Source organism: Labeo rohita, chromosome 22, assembly GCF_022985175.1.
Source record: "Labeo rohita strain BAU-BD-2019 chromosome 22, IGBB_LRoh.1.0, whole genome shotgun sequence".
Lineage (NCBI taxonomy): Eukaryota > Metazoa > Chordata > Actinopteri > Cypriniformes > Cyprinidae > Labeo > Labeo rohita.
Genome location: NC_066890.1, coordinates 26,592,434 through 26,613,668, shown reverse-complemented (window position 1 = coordinate 26,613,668; position 21,235 = coordinate 26,592,434). Strand labels below are relative to the sequence as shown.

The 21,235-nt window shown below is 35.1% G+C and overlaps 1 protein-coding gene across 2 annotated transcripts in view; it reads left to right on the top strand.

The window, feature by feature from the left end:
• The window catches only part of dennd1b (DENN/MADD domain containing 1B), a 147,225-nt gene that overhangs the window by 120,074 nt on the left and 5,916 nt on the right, over positions 1–21,235 (top strand). For both annotated transcript variants that reach the window (XM_051094710.1, XM_051094711.1), the window contains 5 exons: positions 269–307; positions 3,115–3,171; positions 8,514–8,600; positions 20,410–20,495; positions 20,648–20,867. In XM_051094710.1, the coding sequence (XP_050950667.1) occupies positions 269–307; positions 3,115–3,171; positions 8,514–8,600; positions 20,410–20,495; positions 20,648–20,867 (489 nt within the window). The remainder of the gene's footprint in view (positions 1–268; positions 308–3,114; positions 3,172–8,513; positions 8,601–20,409; positions 20,496–20,647; positions 20,868–21,235) is intronic.

Here is a 21,235-nt window from a genome sequence, read left to right as displayed (position 1 = left end):
GCATTCGATGCTATGAGCGTCACTCTCTCTGGTGCCACACTCGTGTAAAGGGACCAGACCTGTTTAATAGTTTGTTTTAGTGGCAAAGGTGTTTCTCATTGCTGTGGGGCAAAACAAACGTTTTGACTTGAGGAACAAGGTGTTTATTCAGCCGTTAATGATTTGTGACAGTAAATGTGTGTTTATTTTATGTGAGATGTATTCAGCAAAACTCTTACGGAAAATGCTGGCATGTTCTCTGGAAATTAATATGTCCTCTTCTCCGCAGCGGCAGAGGGCAAAACCAGTTGTGAAAAACTTTCAGATGGTAAGTTCACAGTGGAAAGCGTGTTCAGAAAACAGAAAAATAAAACGATATATTTGCTATAAGCAGATGTGGGATTACAGAATGTTGCTTTATTCTCCCTCATGTCATTCCAAAACTCAGTTTCTTTCATATGTGGTGCAATAACCTGATTAACAAGTATTCTGGTAACAAGAAATCTGTGTCCAACATCGTGCACGTGCCTGCATTAATCAGGATTTTGCGTCTTAGGTCAATTTGGAAATGTTGGTAAATGTACTATTTGGAATATGTAATGGTTTTTAGATTATTAAACAGGTTTTTCCTTAAAATCAGTGCAGAATGTGGAAGAAGTGGACTATGTTTAGCAATTCACCAACTCTTGCATGCTGTCGTCAAGAACTTACAATATGATTTGAATTATTTAACGCTTTCCTCACCATTGATGGAAATTTCTGTAATTTATGAGACAACCCTTCCCAGCCAGTAACTGGGTTTCCATCCAAATTTGTGAATTTAACTTGTGCGCAGAATTGGAATATTGCAGGAAACATTTGCGAATTCATTTGTGAAAACATTTTGGTGTTAAGGAGAACAAAATCGTCACTTCCTGATAAACTGGCACTAAACATCAATAATTTGACGACAGACTTTGCTTAGGCATTTCAGATGCTGTGCGACAAGATCGGTCCACTGCTTAGTCAAGTTGTGCCGTCCCATTGCTCAAAGTCAGACTTTTTTGATGCGCGTGGAAGAATTAATTCGGTAAATATGTTTCCATCTTCCGTTATTCACATTAACGCTTTTTCACACAAGTCAAAAACCACCTTAAGCTAGCGTAAAACTTTTTTTCCCGAAATCTGGTGTTTGTGTACGCTATTACACATTGTGTACGCTATTACAAAGAGTTTTGAACATCTGGATCAAAACACAGCGAAGAAGCAGCAGAAACAAGTGATCAGAATGGATGGAACCGATCAACTCCATCTATGTTTTGATAATCGTTCAGAATCTGATCTGGAAGTAGTATTTTACGGAAACTCAGATTTTCTCAAATTCTGTGAGAATTATCAAAAATTATGTTGGCAACTGGCAGTTATAAAAAACACTGGTGGGGAAAGAGTTGAAGTTGATTAAGTGCAGCGTAGTTGTGTGGTCACATTAGCGAAATTTAGTCCAAATTTTGATAATATTCAATCAAATTTTCACCAAAGAATAACTGTTTATTAGATTAGTTAAATGACTCTTTTTAAACAATCAAGCTTTCTGTTGTTCAACACAGTGAATTTGCGCGACTAACTTAAGGTGAAATTTAGGGTTGTGCACCCTAACATCAACATTTTAACCAGTATTGTACCTGAAATTCAGTGCCAGTACACAACAGTACCTTTTTTGCCACTTTACTCTGTGTAATAACAAAAACATTTATTTTAGTTTAAAAATAAGCCCAAAACAGGTTAGTGTGTTTGAGTTTTCCCTCTTTTCCTTGCTTTCCTTCTCTTTTAAATAGCTTGTAAAAGTGCTGGGCACATTTTACTTTCACTTTCAAATTAGGCGTTAAGCAATTGTTTGAGTTTTCCCTCTTTTCCTTGCTTTACTTCACTTTTGAATAGCTTGTAAAAGCGCTGTGTGCATTTTACTTTTACTTTCAAATTAGGTGTCAAGGAATTGTTCAAGTTTACCCTTTTTTCCTCGCTTTCCTTCACTTTTAAATAGATTGTAAAAGCACTGTGCACATTTTACTTTCACGTTCAAATTAGGCGTCAAGCAATTGTTTGTTTGAGTTTTCCCTCTTTTCCTTGCTTTACTTCGCTTTTGAATAGCTTGTAAAAGTGCTGTGCACATTTTACTTTCACGTTCAAATTAGGCGTCAAGCAGTTGTTTGTTTGAGTTTTCCCTCTTTTCCTCACATTCCTTCTGTTTTATTTAGCTTGTAAAAGCACTGTTCATTTTACTTTCACTTTCAAATTAGGTGTCAAGCAATTCTTTGTTTTCCCTTTTCCTCGCTTTCCTTCGCTTTTTAATAGCTTGTAAAAATGCCATGCGTGTTTTACTTTCACTTTCAAATCAGGCGTCAAGCAGTTGTTTGAGTTTTCCCTCTTTTCTTCGCTTTCCTTCACTTTTTTACTTTTTACTTTTACTTTTTACACAATTTTACTTTTTACTTTTACTTTCAAATTAGCGTCAATTCCCTGTCCATTCAATAAAAATACATCATGCTATATGGCTAATATGAAATAACAAATTACTTAGGCTACACAAAGTTTAAAAAGGTATACAAAACTGAAAATCAGCAAACACTGTGGAACCAAATAAATAAGATACATAGAACATTTATTAGCAAAATCAGTAAGAAAGCTAGGAGGCACGGCATACACCTTGATGTAAAATAAAATAAATAAAATACACAAAGTTCAAATAAAGTAAAAAAGCAGCAAACACAGTGGAACCAAATAAATAAGAAACAAATGTTTTAAAAAGTCCAAAATCACCTTAGATAAACAGCAAAAGTCAGCAGGCTTTTGAAAATCCAAAATATAGCCAAGCAGGTGCTTTTGCATTTGTTTCTTCTGCCATCGTCTTGTCTTATCTTATATTATATTAGATATTTTGAAGAACACTGGGAACCAAAAAACCTTGGAGCCCATTGACTTTAATTGTATGGAAAATACACAGACATTTCTCAAAATATCTTAAATTATGTTCAATAAAAGAAACAGTTTGAAATTACATGAGGGTGAACCATCCCTTTAACATGATAGATTTTTCCCTTTTTTTAAGCATTTCATTGTTGCTACAGTTTGATTTTCTCAAATCTTCTCTTTTGAAAGGCCAAAGATCATGCGAAACGGAAAATACGCGACATGAAGGACAAGATAACACAAAAGGTGAGTTATTCCGAGTTCTCAGTCTGTCAAAACCCTACATTTTGGGCGTTCGAAAGCATCTCTGATCCCCCGAAATGCTGTCTGGATAGGCATCTCGCCGTCTCTCACGTTCACACTCGTACAGGCTCATGCACACACACTATTTAAGATGGATCACGTGACTTCACCCATGGCTCGCGCTCAGGGTTTTAAATGGCTTGTGAAACCTGCTTAGCGCTTTGTTCGGGAGTGTACATTTCTAACAAGTGCGCCTCTGGCGATGGGCTGTCATGTCAACCCCCCCTTCCCAGCACCACCTTTCATATTTTTTGCATATTTCATCAGTGAGCGAGTGATTTCTTCAAAGCTAATGTAACGAGATGTATGTTTCCATAACACTGATGTCTTTGATAAGGCAATTGTGGCGTGAACTGTCAGGCCAGGAGCTCGGAAAGGCGGCCCAGAGGAGACGAGACCTCTCACAGTTGATACGCTGCGGCTGTCGGCTCGGCTTCAGCTAAACCAAAACAGATTTGAACAAGACGGCGCTCAAATGAGTCGGTGTTATTGGGTGTGCGTGCCTCCGGATAAATAATCGTGCGGTGCAAGGGCTTGTAGCATAGCAAATTGCACACGAAAAAAGTGGGTACAAGTATTATGAAGTGATTTCTCAGTTTCCCTCTCTTTTTTATGCTTTTCAGCAGAATGCTTAAGAGGTGGAAAGGTGTTGTCACATTAGGGCAATTTCGGCAAAATTTCACAGGCAAAAAATCCTTATCAGTGTGTGAAGCACAGCGTTTGCACAGAAATCACTTAAATCTATAAAAATCTGTATAGAGAACTTCTTCGCTCTCAGTGGACTGCTTTCGCCCACAAAATTTCACAGATTTTGCCTGTAAAATTTCTCTGCACAACAATAAATGTGACCTTAATTAATGACAAAATCAAATGATCTTTTGTGTTCCACAGAAAAATAATTTTGGAAAATGTTGGAAACCTTTTTGAATAACACAATGACGAACTACATTCAAAATGTGTACATATTAAGAATATTAAGTATTTTGTGTGATTTCTAAGTTTTTTTTTTTTTTGCTTTTCAGCAGAATGTTTTAGAGGAGGAAAGGTGTTGTCACATTAGGCCTATTTCGCCAAATTTTCACAGGCAAAAAACCAAAATCAATGTGTTTGCACAGAAGTCACTTTTAGCTTTAACTTGAATACGAATGCAGTCTCTATAGGGAACATTTTCGCTCTCACTGGACTAGATTTGGCCCACAAACAGATTTTTCTTGTGAAATTTCACAGAGCAACAATAAATGTGACCGCACCTTAATTAATGAGAAAATTAAATTACTTTTTATGTATAACACACAAGATATTTTTTAAAAAAGTAGGAAACCTTTTTAAATAATGCACACTGATGAACTGCACACAAAAATTAGTAAATTTTAGGTATTTTGGGTGATTTCTCAGTTTTCCTCTAGCTTTTTTTTTTTTTGCTTTTCAGCAGAATGCTTAAGAGAAGGAAAGGTGTTGTCACATTAGGGCATTTTTGCCAAATTTCACAGGAAAAAAAATTGTTATCTTTGCAAATAGTTTTTGCACAGAACAACTTGAACTTGAATATGAAGGAAATCTGTATAGGGAACTTCTCTGCTCTCTGGACTGGATTTCGCCCACAAACTTTTACAGATTTTGTCTGTAAAATTTCACAAAGCAATGATGAATATGATCACCTTAATTAACGCTAAAATTAAATTACTTTTTATGTATAACACAATATTTTGAAAAAAAGTTGGAAAACTTTTTAAATAATGCACACTGATGTATTGCACACAGTTAAAATAAGTAAATCTTAAGTATTTTGTGTGATTTCTCAGTTTCCCTCTCTCTTTTTTGCAAAATGCTTAAGAGGAGGAAAGGTGGTGTCACATTAGGGCTATTTTGGCAGAATTTCACAGGCAAAAAATCACCATCAGTGCGTGAAACAACGTTTACACAGAAGTCACTTTTAACTTAAACTTGAATACAAAGGAAATCTGCATAAGGATCTTCTTCGCTATCACTGGACTGGAGTTTTTCCGCAAAATTTCACAGAACAATGATAAATGTGACTGCACCTCAATTAATGAAAATAATAATAATAATAATTTTTAAATTTAACACAAAAATATTTTGAAAAATTTGGAAACCTTTTTAAATAATGCTCATTGACGAACTGCGCACAATAAAAATGAGTAAATGTTAAGGAATATTAAGTATTTTGTGTGATTTCTCAGTTTTCCTCTCTTTTTTTCTTGCTTTTCAACAGAATACTTAAAAGGAGGAAAGGTGTTGTCATATTAGGGATATTTCACCAAATTTCACAGGGAAAAAAAACATTATCAGTGCGTAAAGTACAGCGTTTGCACAGAAGTCACTTTTAACTTAACTAAATGCAAAGAAAATCTGTATAGGGAACTTTTTCGCTCTCTGTACAGGATTTCACCCACAAAATTTTACAGATTTTGCCTGTAAAATTTCACAAAGCACCTTAATTAATTATAAAATCGAATGACTTTTTATGTTCAACACACAAGATATTTAAAAAAAAAAAACTTTTTAAATAACGCACACTGATGAATTGCACACAATAAAAATTAGTAAATAATAAGTATTTTGTGTGATTTCTCAGTTTTCCTCAATCTTTTTTTTTCTTTTTTGCTTTTCAGCAGAATGCTTAAGAGGAGAAAAAGTATTGTCACATTAGGGCAATTTCGCCAAAATTTTACAGGCAAAAAATCCTTATCAGTGCGTGAAGCACAGCGTTTGCACAGAAATCACTTAAATCTATAAAAATCTGTATAGAGAACTTCTTCGCTCTCAGTGGACTGCTTTCGCCCACAAAATTTCACAGATTTTGCCTGTAAAATTTCTCTGCACAACAATAAATGTGACCTTAATTAATGACAAAATCAAATGATCTTTTGTGTTCCACAGAAAAATAATTTTGGAAAATGTTGGAAACCTTTTTGAATAACACACAATGACGAACTACATTCAAAATGTGTACATATTAAGAATATTAAGTATTTTGTGTGATTTCTAAGTTTTTTTTTTTTTTGCTTTTCAGCAGAATGTTTTAGAGGAGGAAAGGTGTTGTCACATTAGGCCTATTTCGCCAAATTTTCACAGGCAAAAAACCAAAATCAATGTGTTTGCACAGAAGTCACTTTTAGCTTTAACTTGAATACGAATGCAGTCTCTATAGGGAACATTTTCGCTCTCACTGGACTAGATTTGGCCCACAAACAGATTTTTCTTGTGAAATTTCACAGAGCAACAATAAATGTGACCGCACCTTAATTAATGAGAAAATTAAATTACTTTTTATGTATAACACACAAGATATTTTTTTAAAAAGTAGGAAACCTTTTTAAATAATGCACACTGATGAACTGCACACAAAAATTAGTAAATTTTAGGTATTTTGGGTGATTTCTCAGTTTTCCTCTAGCTTTTTTTTTTTTGCTTTTCAGCAGAATGCTTAAGAGAAGGAAAGGTGTTGTCACATTAGGGCATTTTTGCCAAAATTCACAGGAAAAAAAATTGTTATCTTTGCAAATAGTTTTTGCACAGAACAACTTGAACTTGAATATGAAGGAAATCTGTATAGGGAACTTCTCTGCTCTCTGGACTGGATTTCGCCCACAAACTTTTACAGATTTTGTCTGTAAAATTTCACAAAGCAATGATGAATATGATCACCTTAATTAACGCTAAAATTAAATTACTTTTTATGTATAACACAATATTTTGAAAAAAAGTTGGAAAACTTTTTAAAAAAATTTCAAAAATTTATTATCAGTGTATAAAGCACAGCGTTTGCACAGAAGTCACTTTTAACTTTAACTTGATTACAAATGCAATCTGTAAAGGGAACTTCTTTACTCTCACTGGACTGGATTTCGTCCACAAAATTTTTCACAGATTTTGCCTGTAAAATTTCACAGACCAATGATAAATGTGCACCTTAATTAATGACAAAATTACTTTTTATGTTTAACACACAAGATATTTTGAAAAAAAAAAAGTTGGAAACCTTTGTTTATCACTGCAGACAAAATCTGTGAAATTTTGTGGGCAAAATCCAGTCCAGTGAAAGCAAAAAAAAAAAGTCCTTATACAGATTTCCTTCGTATTCAAGTGACTTCTGTGCAAATGCTGTGCTTCACACACTGATAATGAATTTATGCATGTGAAATTTTGCGAAAATGCCCTAATGGGACAACACTGCTGAAAAGCAAAAAAAAAAGAGGAAAACCGAGAAATCGCAAAAAAAATACTTACTATTTACTCATTTTGCAATTAATCAGTGTGCATTATTTAAAAAGGTTTCCTTTTACTTTTTATTTATAACACAAGATATTTTGAACAAAGTTGGAAACCTTTTTAAATGCACACTGATGAGTTGCACACAATACAAATTAGAAAATGTTAAGTATTTTGAATGTTAACTGATTTCTCAGTTCTTCTCGCTCTCTCTTTTTTTTTTTGGCGTTTTCTGCAGAATGCTTAAAAGGAGAAAAAATGTCGCATTAGGGCAATTTCGCCAAAATTCTACAGGCAAAAATCATTATCAATGCATGAAGCATTGACAAATTGCACACAATAATTAAGTATTTTGTGCAAAATACAGTTTTTAAAGTTCACCTCTCTCTTTCTGTTTTCTTTTTTTCTTTTTTTTACTCTCGGCAAGACGCTGAAGTAAGGAAATCTCAATACATTTTCAAAGAAATTTCATAGGCAGAAAACGCCCATTGTCAGTAGTGTAGCAATGCACAAAAGTCATTTTCATACCAGGCAAGTTACTGTTGGTGAACACAAAAAAATTAGTGTGACTAACTCAAAAATAAGAGAAATCTGCATAGGAAACTCTTGCAAATCATCCAAATTGTGCAAATTCCTATTGAAAGATTTATCCACAGCAGTGATGAATGTGATTGCACCTTAATAAATAACAAAATTAAATAACTTTTATAATTACACACACTGACAAATTAAGCAGGGTACTAAAGTGGAGGAAAGATCCAATCACATAGGGCAATTTCATTGTCAGTTGTGTCAGTAGTGAATTCTGCGTAGAGAGCTTCTTAACTTTTAACCAAACCCAAAACTTCCAATCAAAATAATAGGATTTCACCCACAAATTTTTGTAACCTTATAAAATGACAAAAAAACAAATTATCTTTTTTTTCTTGTCAGTCATAAAATAAGTTTTTTTTTTTTTTTAAAAATGACATTTCACACAGTAAAACTGGGTACATATAAAGAAGGTACTATGCATGATTTCTCAGTTTCTCTCTGTTCTTGCTTCTCGACAGGACGCTGAAGAGGAGGAAAGCCCGTACTGTGAAGGTTCTCCCACCAGCACTAAAAGCCTCTCACCCAGGAGACTTCAGAGGGGAGCGGTGAGCACGTACACACTCTTTCACACACACACACACACAGGGAAGGGGTTCACGGACAGTCCGCCTCCTGAAAGAAGCGCCCATTTGCACACCAGTAAGTCCGAGCCGACGTGGGGCGTCTTGATTGACAGCTGTGGCTAAAGCGGCCGTGTGTAGTGTGTGTCTTGCGTGTGCAATGCAGTGATGTGTTGCCAAGCCCAGGCAGGGAAGCGGTGAGCCCCCCCATAGACACAGGAGGTGGCCTGGATTCATACCATTCACTGGCCTGCCTCCATTTCCAGCCGAAATAGGCCGCGGTTGTTTCACAAAACCAGTTTTTGGACTGGTAACGAGGCTGCAGTTTTGAAGTATCGCTAACTTTGTTAGGTAAAAAGAATGTATGCTACACCTTTGAGCATATTTTAGAGTTTCATGAGCGTTTTTCATCCTCTATGTGATCTTTTAGTTTTTTTGCTACTGTAGCTTTAAGATCCATATTTAAATGAGCTCTGTTTTGATTGGAAGATAGATTGGACATCTAAACTTAAAGATACTGGCGTTGTTCACATTCAGTGGATCTTTTTATTTTATTATTTACATGATATATTATAGATTCGTATGTTTATTTACAATTACGATTTTTTACGTTTTCGCATCCGTAGCAAGCATTTTGATAGGAAAGAATACGAAAAAACTGAAAAAACGCATTAGAAAATTTCGGACTCAGTGTGCAATGACCTTTACTCCCTAAAAAAGTAACTAATGTATTACTTTTGTGGAATGTAATGCATTACGTTACTTTTGTAGAAATATTACGTTTAACATTTTTTTTCACACATTTAACTTTTGCTTATTAGCATGATTTGGATTGTCGAAGGTCGGCAGCAAAGATGTTCGTTAATAGAATTGGATTAAATATATCAAGGATAATTGTGCTGTTTTACGTATTTAATTGTTACTTTTCAAATCTGAATTTTATTGTTTTTATATATTTTGAGGAATACTGAATCAGTTTTTTGTTTGAGATCAGTAAATGCATGTTTACATTTACTTTACAGCTACTTTAATGATTACTTGAAAAAATAATCAGATTACGTAACTTACGTTCCTTGTAAATTTAATTTAAAATAAATGCGTTACAATATTGAGTTACTCAAAACTGTGGAAAGTAATGGATTACGTTAGTTTTGCACAAATGTTACATTTATTTGAAGTCACGTTTGCTTATTATAATAATAATAATAATAATTTTGCTCATTATAATAATTACTGGAAAAGTAATCTGATTACATAACTTATGTAACTTGTAATATGTTACCTGCAACACTGCTTACCTAGGCTGCATTTTTTTTAAATCAAAAATTGAGTAAGAACATAAAAAATGTGAAATATTATTATTTAAAATAACTATTTCCTACTTTAATGTTAAAATGCAGTTTATTTCTATGATGCAAAGCTGAATTTTTAGCATCATTACTCCAGCCTTTAATAATTTTAATATGCTAATTTGCTGCTCAAGAAACATTTTCAAGATTTTTCAAAATGTTAGATTAATAGAAAATTCAGTACAACAGTATTTATTTAAAATAGTTTTTTTTGTAATATTAGAAATTTCTTTACTGTCACTTTTGATCAATTTATTGTGTTCTGAAAGTATTTTTCTTTTAAATTGAAGTCCCTTTAAAAAAAAAAGTCTTTCTCACCCCAAACTTTTGAAATCATGCTTTATTTTATTTTATTTTATTTTATTTCATTTTATTTTATTTTTTCAGTGCATAAAAGGAAGAGCAGTCAACAAGTGACTGCTTGGCTTTATGACTTCATGACTGCATTTTCACTTTTCATTTTGGTATTAGTGCTGTTAAATGATTAATCGCGATTAGTCGCATCCAAAATACAAGTTTTTGTTTGCATAATATATGTGTGTGTACTGTGTATATTCCTTATGTTTATAGAAATACACACAAATTCATGTATATATTTTAGAAAAATCTGCTGTTTATAAATTAAAAATATTTATATATAGTATCAGTTGTATGAATATAAAGATATACATGTAAATGCATGTAAGTATTATTGAAATAGATACTGTATGTGTGTGTGTGTGTGTGTGTGTGTGTTTATAGATACATAATGAATAAGCACAGTATACACGCGCATATTATGTAAACAGAAACTTTTATTTAAAGTGCGATTAATCGCGATTAATAGTTTGACAGTGCTAAATTTCAGGTACAAACCAATTATTAATTGCCTAGTCAGACACGCATTCATCAGCGGTCTATTCCAGCATCATAAAAAAACCTTTTCTTCATATTCAGTCTCTCTATTGAAGTTTTCAACGGCTGTAGCTCAGCAACATGAATGTTGATCAAAAATGCAGAGCTGAATGGTGCAAGTGTTGATTAGCTGTAAAAATATCTCACTTCCGCTACACTTCCGGCATGAACAGCCAGCCCTTGTTGCCCTTACATGCTCACACCTCCACGGCCCGTGTCAGAAGGGCATTGGACAAAAGCCACGGCTGGCTTGATCCCTCCATCACGACCGCTGACTTTCCATCCAGCCCTTAATTAGCATGGCTATTAGTTGCATCCTTGTTGTCGGGGAGAGCTGGAGAGAACGGAATAGGCGGCGTGAAAAGGTGTGGAGACGGAGGTTCTCCAATTAAGGGCTTTTCTTAAGGTGGCGGCCGACTCCCTCCACTCAGCCGTCCCCGAGGAACCCCTCGGCTTTATCAGAGCTCTCAGACTCATCACATACATGCGCGTGTTCTGCACCAGAGTGGACGTGGCGGCCACAAAGAGCCTCCACGCGATCAATGAGCAAATCAATCCGCTGCGCCGTTCAGTCATCGTTACCGTCTAACAGAGAACAAAAGAGCACCGGGTGACGGGGGTCTCAGCGCCAGGCCAATGCTCTTTCCTTTAACGGACTTCTGCTGGTGTTCATTAAAACGGGAGAATGCTGCAATATAATGAGACATGAAGCATCCTGTAAACTGTATTAGTGTCCAAAAATGATGGAAATGCTTTAGTTTTGCATTTTAGAATTGAATTAAAACATATTTAGGATACATACAATTATCAGCCGAATAAATTTGTGAAGTAAAACAAAAAAAAAAGAGAAAAAAACACAATCGTTTTTTTAGGACTCAGATAAGGTGATCAGGACCCCAATGCAATAAAGACTTTTTTTTATTATAAATAAATAAATGGATATGAAATATCTAGGTTGAATTTGTTTTATTATGGGAGAAGAAAGAGAGAGAGATACAAGAGAGAAAAGAAACCAGCTTGGCTGCGAGGGAAATCGGTTGCCTGGGAAAATGAAAACTGTTTAGCTGTAGATTGCGATTTAGACTGCAGAACGTAATATGTAAAAAAAAAAAAAAAAAAAAAATGAAAATATGTATTCATGTAATAATTTGACATAAGCAACACTTTTAATAATAATAGTTATTGAACGCCAGATTGAACTAAAATAATTTCAACATGAGAATAAAATGCATTATTAATAATAAAATGTTTAATTGTAAATGTAATATTAAAAAAAACCCATAATACTTAATATAGTGTGTGTGTGTGAGAGAGAGAGAGAGCGAGAGAGAATATGAGTGAGTGTGTGTGTGTGTGTGTGTGTGTGTATATGTGTGTATATGTGTGTGTGTGTATATATATATATATATATATATATATATATATATATATATGTGTGTGTGTGTGTGTATATATATATATATATATATATATATATATATATATATATAATTTATATGAAATTAATTCTAAGTCATATTCATTGTAGTATTGGTTCAAACATGAGAATTAAATGTATTAATAATAATAGAATATATGAAAAATTGTAAATGTAATGTAAAAAAATAAAATTTAATAATACTTAATGTAATTAGAAATGTGAAATATTTTAAACAGTCAGCTTATCTATTTTTATAATCATTATATTTAAGTTTTTTTTTTAATCATTTTATTTTGATGATTTTTGGTCAATATAAAATGTATATGTGATTAATATTTATTGTAATAGGTACTCAAACGTGAGAAAAAAGTGTATTTTTAATAATGACTTTTAATGATATTTAATATGTTACAATGTAATATGTAACAACAATAGTTTAATAATAATTATAATTATTAAAAATCTAAGCTTTATATACATACATATACATTTATATATATATATATATATATATAAAATTATTGGTCTCTCTATATAGAATGTATATGTAATTAATATTGATTCCAGCATGAGAATAAAATCTGTTGGTAATACCAAAGTAAATATATATATATATATATATATATATATATATATATATATATATATATACATTTCTAGTAATAGACTTATATTTTTTTATAATCATAATATCATAATACTAATATTTTTGTGTTTTTTTTTTTTTTTTTTTTTTTTGAACATTTTGGGTCTGTCTATATAGAATGTATATGTAAATAATATTAATTACTATTAATAATAATAATAATAATAATACTTTGTTATTTTGATAATTTATGTTTGATAAGTTCAGTACAGTTTTACAAAAACTGTAGTAACACTTGCTGCACTCACAGAAAAGTAGAGCTGTGTTTTCTGAGTCTGGCTCACTGCGTCGAATCCATGCGGCGTACAGTATAAGGGGCTGGTGTTCAGGTCGAGCCTGAGGGCCTGTGAAAGCCAGACTGGGTGTCAGTAGCAGGGCCTGGGGCAGAGTGGAGCTGATCTCTATCTCCTGCTTATTCCCCGCGACTGAAGCTATGGGTGTGTGTGTGTGTGTGCGTGTGTGTGTGTTGCGGCTGCCTCCTCTGAGTGGCACACAGCCTCTGGGGAATGACTCCACACACACACGCTCTCTGGATGAAGCCGGCAGATGGATCCCCTATAGCCGTGGCCAGTTCAGCAGCGCTGCATATTAAAGAGTCCAAAAAGCTCTGTTCAAGTTGTGTATAATTCATACACACTTCCTGCTCCGGCTTATGAGCTTCCACCTTCATTTACATACCGCCCTAAGCAGTGACCACTGTAAACATGATTGCGTTACAGCTGAGGAACTCTTCAAGTCATGAAATCAAAATTAATTTCTTTCCTTAAAGAAATATTCCTATAGCTTGTTTGACTGCATTTGTGACCCTGGACCACAAAATCAGTCTTAAGTAGCAATTGCCAAAAATACACTGTATGGGTCAAAATTAATTATATGAAAACTTGGACAACTTTAAAGGCGATTTTCTCAAAATTTTAAGTTTTTTGCAATCTCAGATTCCAGATATTCAAATAGTTGTATCTCGGCCAAATATTGTCATATCCTAACAAACCATACACCAATGGAAAGCTTATGTATTCCGTTGACACTTATGACTGGTTTTGTGGTCCAGGGTCACATTTGTGGTTGAAATGTAAAAAGTAATTCCTCATTTTCCAAAAAAAAAAAAAAAATTGAGGTTGTGGTGAGGAACTTACAATGGAAGTGAATAGGGAACATTTTGAGGAGATTTGTGAAGATTTTAATGTTATAAATCCCTTACATAAATTCTTCTGTTAAAACTTGTGTATCATTTGAGCTGTAATTTTAGGGTTTTAGTTGTTATGATAAACTAAATTTATAAAAACTAAACAAAGTTCAGTTGTCATGAAATACAATTGGATGTAACTTTAAATAAAAGAGGTTAGTATGTGACTTTTGTCACACTAAAATCATGTTAAGACTCATATTTTGTGGCTCTACTGTTGAAACAATGAGTATTTTAATGTTTACAAATTACATTCACAACCGTTGTGTCTCAGTTTCCAGATTTTCAAATAGTTGTATCTCAGCCAAATATTGTCCTATCCTAACAAATCATACATCAGTGGAAAGCTTATTTATTTAGTTAATCATTCATGATTATTTTCAAATTGACCTTATGACTGGTTTTGGTCACAATTCTGAAATATAGATGGTATAATCAACGTTATGCCACACGTGCTGTCGATAGAACCCATAATATTCTTATAACACACATTCTGGTTTATATTGTACACCATTCATCAATATTCTAAAGAAACAAAATGTTTTCTTTTCATGTAATATCCTTCTTTAATCAAAAATGAGCTAGAGCACTAAAATGAGTTTTATGTTTACTTGAAATTCTCTTAAGTGCGTTTATATGAAATTATATTTAGATACGGCTTGTTCTTTCTAAACTCATCTCATGCAGGTTCATGGCCGTTTGTACGGATGCGTGAATGTGAGAACGTGTGAGATAGAGCTCCCAGTGAGAGCTTTGTGAAACTGTGTAGGTCTGGAGGACTGCCAGCATCGAGATGGATTCGTTGGGTGTCAAAAAACATTGACGTACAAATGGAGAGAAAGCGCTTTCGGGCCGGTGGACGAAAAGAGAAGCCGCACATCTGCATGAGACGGAGATGCAAAGCTCACACGAGGGAAGAGAAAACCCTCTCGGCTGTAACCAAAGTGCCACCTACTGGATGCTTGTGGACGACACACACACACCCAGACTCTCATGCACTCTCATGCGCTCTCCTACTCTGTGATACTCGGAAAGTTGCTTTTAGCTGGAGCCAGTTGGAGGGAAGTTGCCTGAGAAGGGGTCCTGGGCTTTGTTTAAAGGGGAGCTGCATGAATAGCTCAGCAGATGCTGGCTTAGGTTTTGGCTTGGAGGCGCAGGGGTTTTGTTTGCATTTTCCAGGCATATCTTCCCTTTCCATACCCTGCCAAGCGCATGAGATCAGTGCCTGGTCTGAAATAGCATATGAAATATATAATGTAAGCCTGGCTATTAAATCGACGAGACGATTGGCTGCAACGTAAAGCCCTGTTGCCGCTTCTTACAACTTGGCCACGCTAGAAGCAAAATGGGATTTTCTCTTAAAACGGCCTGCCCTGACAAGAGAGATGAAGTTTTAACGGTTTTAAAGTCTCCGCTGAAGAGCGTGATGTCTGCGACTGAAGACAGCCCATTTTCCGTGCGGATTTGAACAGGCAGTTTAAGGAGCAGACGCTGACCTGTGGCAGCTCAATATGTCCGTGCTGATTTAGGGTACACGTAAAAGAAGCAAATAGGCACATGTCTGCTTGTTTTCCAAATCAGCGGTTTTGGCCTGTCTCGGAACAGTGGCTCGAGCGGCTTTTATTATTCTATTTCATATCCTGATTCTTTTCCTGGCCTTTGACTTTGCTTCACGACTTACTTTGGAAAGAATGAAGTGACAGTCTAATATTTAGGCCTGTCTTTGTCCTAATGGTACGTCCCAGCATTCTCTGCTGTGTCATCCTAGAGCGTAATACCATTGCTATTACGAGTGTAGAAACAAGTGCTATTTTTCAGATTGAAATTTTTATTAATTTATTTACAATTTTAGAAACAATCTAAGTGCTATTTTTCTGATTTAAAATTTAGTTAAAATTGTATTAATTTATTTATGATTGTGGAAACAATATAAGTGCTATTTCTCTTGTGATTTAAAATTGTATTCATTTGGTTATTTATTTACGATTGTAGAAACAATCTAAGTGTTATTTTTCTGATTTAAAACTGATTTAAAATTGTGTTTATTTATTGATGGCCAAATAAATTGTGACTGATGTCAGTAGGATTTTAATAATAATAATAGTTTTAATTATTGTTGTTATTGTTATTACTTAATAAAAAAAAATATTAAAATTAAAAAATGAAAATAAATTTAGATAAAATTTAAAATGGTTAGAAAATTAGTAAAAACTTTCTTGGTAATTATTTAAAACAATCTTTAAGAAAATATTGAATTAAATTATTACACTATACACTATACAGATCTAATTAACATTATACATTGCAATGAAAAAAAAATGTGTAGCTAAAAAATAATAATAATAATTATTATTATTATTTGATTTGATTCAGAACATGACTTTAAAGTGGTTGTGGTTAGGAGGGATATAGCTCTGACCGGAAACTAACAATGAAATTTTATTTTCCACCTATTAGATTTATTAACGTTTACACCTTTCCCAACCCTAAACCTACCTCTTACAATAATGCAAAAATTGTTGTACAGTGTGACAAAAATTATGCTATATTAATGTGCACATGCCCAGTAGCCACAGCTGTCTCCCTTCTAGCCTTAACCCTTCAAAGTGCTTATTGCGAATCATTTGATTCAGATCAGGATTCAAAGTACCTATTGTTAATCCTTTGATTCAGACTGGGACTTCAAACGGCTTATTGCAAATCATTTGAATCAGATCGGTACTTCAAAGCGCCCGTCACGGATCCTTTGATTCAGATTGGGACTTCAAAACGCCTAATGTGAATCATTTGATTCAGAACGGGACTTCAAAGTGCCTATCACAAATAATTTGATTTAGATCTGGACTTCAAAGCGCCTAATGTGAATCATTTGATTCAGATCGGGACTTCAAAGCATGTATTGTGAATTATTTGATTCAGATCGGGACTTCAAAGCATGTATTGTGAATTATTTGATTCAGATCGGGACTTCAAAGCATGTATTGTGAATTATTTGATTCAGATCGGGACTTCAAAGCACCTTTCGCAAATCATTTGATGCAGAAGGGGACTTCAAAGCACCTATCGTGATTCATTTGATTCAGATCGGCCTATCGTGATTTATTCAGAACAGCACATATCGCAAATCATTTGATTCAGATCGGGACTTCAAAGCGCCTAACGCAAATCCTTTGATTCAAATCAAGACTTCAAAACGTGTACCGCGAATCATTCGATTCAGATTGGGACTTCAAAGCACATATCGCAAATCATTTGATTCAGATCGGGACTTCAAAGCGTGTATCGTAAATCATTTGATTCAGAGCGGGACTTCAAAGCATGTATTGTGAATTATTTGATTCAGATCGGGACTTCAAAGCGCCTAACGCAAATCCTTTGATTCAAATCAAGACTTCAAAACGTGAATAATCATTGATTCAGAGCAAGACTTCAAAGCACATATCGCAAATCATTTGATTCAGATCAGGACTTCAAAGCGCCTATCACAAATAATTTGATTCAAATCAAGACTTCAAAACGCCTAATGTGAATCATTTGATTCAGATTGGGACTTCAAAGCACATATCACAAATCATTTGATTCAGATCGGGACTTCAAAGCGTGTATCGTAAATCATTTGATTCAGAGCGGGACTTCAAAGCATGTATTGTGAATTATGTGATTCAGATCGGCACTTCAAAATACTTATCAGAATCATTTGATTCAGATCGGCATATTGTGAATAATTTGATTCAGAGCAAGACTTCAAAGCCTGTATTGCAAATTATTTGATTCAGATCAGGACTTCAAAGTGCCTATCACAAATAATTTGATTTAGATCTCGACTTCAAAGCGCCTAATGTGAATCATTTGATTCAGATCGGGACTTCAAAGTGCCTATCACAAATCATTTGATTCAGATCGGGACTTCAAAGCGTGTATCGTAAATCATTTGATTCAGAGCGGGACTTCAAAGCATGTATTGTGAATTATGTGATTCAGATCGGGACTTCAAAATAAATCTTTGATTCAAATCATTTGATTCAGATCATTCGATTCATATTGGGACTTCAAAGAATAATTTGATTTGATTCAGAGCAAGACTTCAAAGCATGTATTGCAAATTATTTGATTCAGATCAGGACTTCAAAGTGCCTATCACAAATAATTTGATTTAGATCTGGACTTCAAAGCGCCTAATGTGAATCATTTGATTCAGATCGGGACTTCAAAGTGCCTATCACAAATCATTTGATTCAGATCGGGACTTCAAAGCGTGTAACGTAAATCATTTGATTCAGATCAAGACTTCAAAACGTGTACCGCGAATCATTCGATTCAGAATGGGACTTCAAAGCACCTACCGCAAATCAGTTTATTCAAATCGGGACTTAAAAGCACATATCACAAATCATTTGATTCAGATCGGGACTTCAATGCGCCTATCGCGAATCATCGGATTTAGATCAGGATTTCAAAGTGCCTATTGCAAATCATTTGATTCAGATCGGGACTTCAATGCGCCTACTGAGAATCCTTTGATTCATATCGATACTTCAAAAGACCTTTCGCAAATCAGTTAATTCAGATCAGGACTTCAAAGCGCCTATCGCAAATCATTTGATTCAGAACGGGACTTCAAAATGCCTGTTGTGAATCATTTGATTCAGAACAGGAGTTCAGAGTGCATATTGTGAATCATGTGATTCAGATCAGGACTTCAAAGTGCCTATTGTGAATCATTTGATTCAGATCGTCCTACCATTAATCATTTGATTCAGATCAGGACTTTGGAGCGGGTTCGTGGGATGTTTTTTTTTTTTTAAGCCCCATGGGAGATAAAGATAAAGGCAAATCACATCCTAGGCCTGACTTTGTCTTATTGCTACTTCCCAGCATCCTCTGCTCTGTAATGTTAAAGTGTAATTAGCCCTTTGCTAAGACTAGCATCGCTATTACTATCGTTTCACACCAGTAACAGTAAGTACAAACTTCCTTAATGAACTTTCAGTTCATTATCCTCTATAGGGAAATAATGAGAAGAATAACAACGTGCAGTAAATTGTAAAACTACAAACAAGTGTGTTCATAATTAAGATAATACATGATTAATATGTGAGACACACCAATTTGTAATATCATGCAGCAAAACGAGCTGTTTTGTACAGCTAAAAATAGCTGGATGTGGATGAGACAGGAAGCCAGACCCATAAAATTGACAAATGGCCACGCCCACTCTTACAGGACAAAATGAGGTGAAATTTCGAATAATTAGCATTTAGCCAACCATTTCTTAGTACATATACCTGACTCTACTGTATGTTTTGAGAGTTTGCTTTCTTGTTTCGGTAGGTGTTTGAGATTCAGGCCTGGTGTTGCCATCCTGCAGAGGGCTAGCGCTCACCTTGTTTTAATAAACACCTCCGCTCGTAGAAAGCGCCAGAGAGGGGCCGCTCTCTGAACAGCACGGCCTGCTCCGCAACTCAAGGGGCTACATAACTGCAAACAGTGTTGCGTGGCAAACATACACACACACGCACACACCCCGCCGACACCAAATGAATGTGACACAGTTCCGCAGGTGCATCCAGCCCCTTCACTTAAGCCAAAGTGGCTTGCCGGCCAGATTTATGGCCCTGACACAGGAATCCATTAAAGCCTTTTGGAGGATTCAAGGCCTGAACCCCCCGTAATCGCTTTCATTATAGCTGCCGGCTACTAGCGAGTGGGGCAATCAGTGCCCAACATGTGTTCCTGTTTATTCCAATGGCAAAGTGTTCGGTACACGCATCTCTTAGCTATTTTTATGGACGGGGTGGCCGTTAACTCTTTCGGCAGGCAGCGATACTTCTTGTTCGAGCCATTACGGCGAGACTTGACCGGTTGATCTGATCCACCCCGTCCGGTCGGCAACGTAGCGTGACGTTTTTCTCTCGCCTCTGGCTGCGTAAAGGGGCTTTGGTTTAGTAGCGCGCTTTGATAATGTGGCAAACGGCAGTTTATGGGCTACTTTAGTGAGTGGCGGCGCGTTTGCGTGTGCGCGTTCGCGGCGTGGACGGCTAGTTAATGGCGAACCCTAAAGCCTGGGGCCGCAGCGTGAAGCTGTGCCCTATAATGCTTCAATTCTTTAATTTGCCAATTAAACGTGTTACACAGGTGCGTTATAAAAGCCGAGGGATTAGCAGAACGAGCACCGACGTCGGGGACAGGAATTAAGGTTGTCGCTCTGTAATGGCAACACGAGATGCAAAGTTTCTTTCAGGAAATGTGCTGCTTTTGTAGATTAGGTGGGATTTTAATATGTCGCTCCTCTGTTTTAGCTTCAAAATCCAAAGTCGTCTCCACACATGAGCCTGTGTTTACTGGACGGTTTTACCAATGACAACAATGACGACACGGCCAGCAGGTAAGGGTTTAAAGTCTATTACAGTATGTTTTCCAAACCTTTTATGGGTAAATATCATCCATTCATCAAGGCAACACTGCCCTCTGGTGCTTTTTATTTCTCCCACATGGCTTTCGAGTTAACAATCTCTCTGCGTGTATGTGTGTGAGCAGAATATCCTCTGAGGACAGCGGGGAAGTGGCGTCATACAATGAGGACAGTGATGACTCTGATTTAGAGTTTCAGTCTGAAGTTAGTCAGACGGGCGAGATGAACCTGCTGGAGGAGATTTTGGACTCTCTCAGTACGTCCCACATCGAAGAAGGGCGACTGTCAGCCGCCAAGAGCCTGGACTTTTTCAGATCAATGGAAGACTTGGATTACAATCCCATGGTGAGGGATGTCTCTTATTTATTTATTCATGTGTTATGTTAATTATTTATTATTTCAATACTTTGACATTTTTATTTACTGATAATTGGTATAATTGATTGATTATTTATTTATTTATTTATTTATTTAACCATTACTTTTTTTTATTTAAGATTATTTTTATTATTAATTTTGAAAATGTATTTATTTGTATTATTTTATTTATTAATTATTGTAGTTTTTCCAAGATATTACTATTACTAATTATTGCTATTACTATTTATTTTTACGTATTTGTTTATTTAAAAATGATTTAAGATTATTTTTATTATTAATTTTGAAAATGTATTTGCATTATTTTATTTATTTTAATTTAATTATTCCAAGAT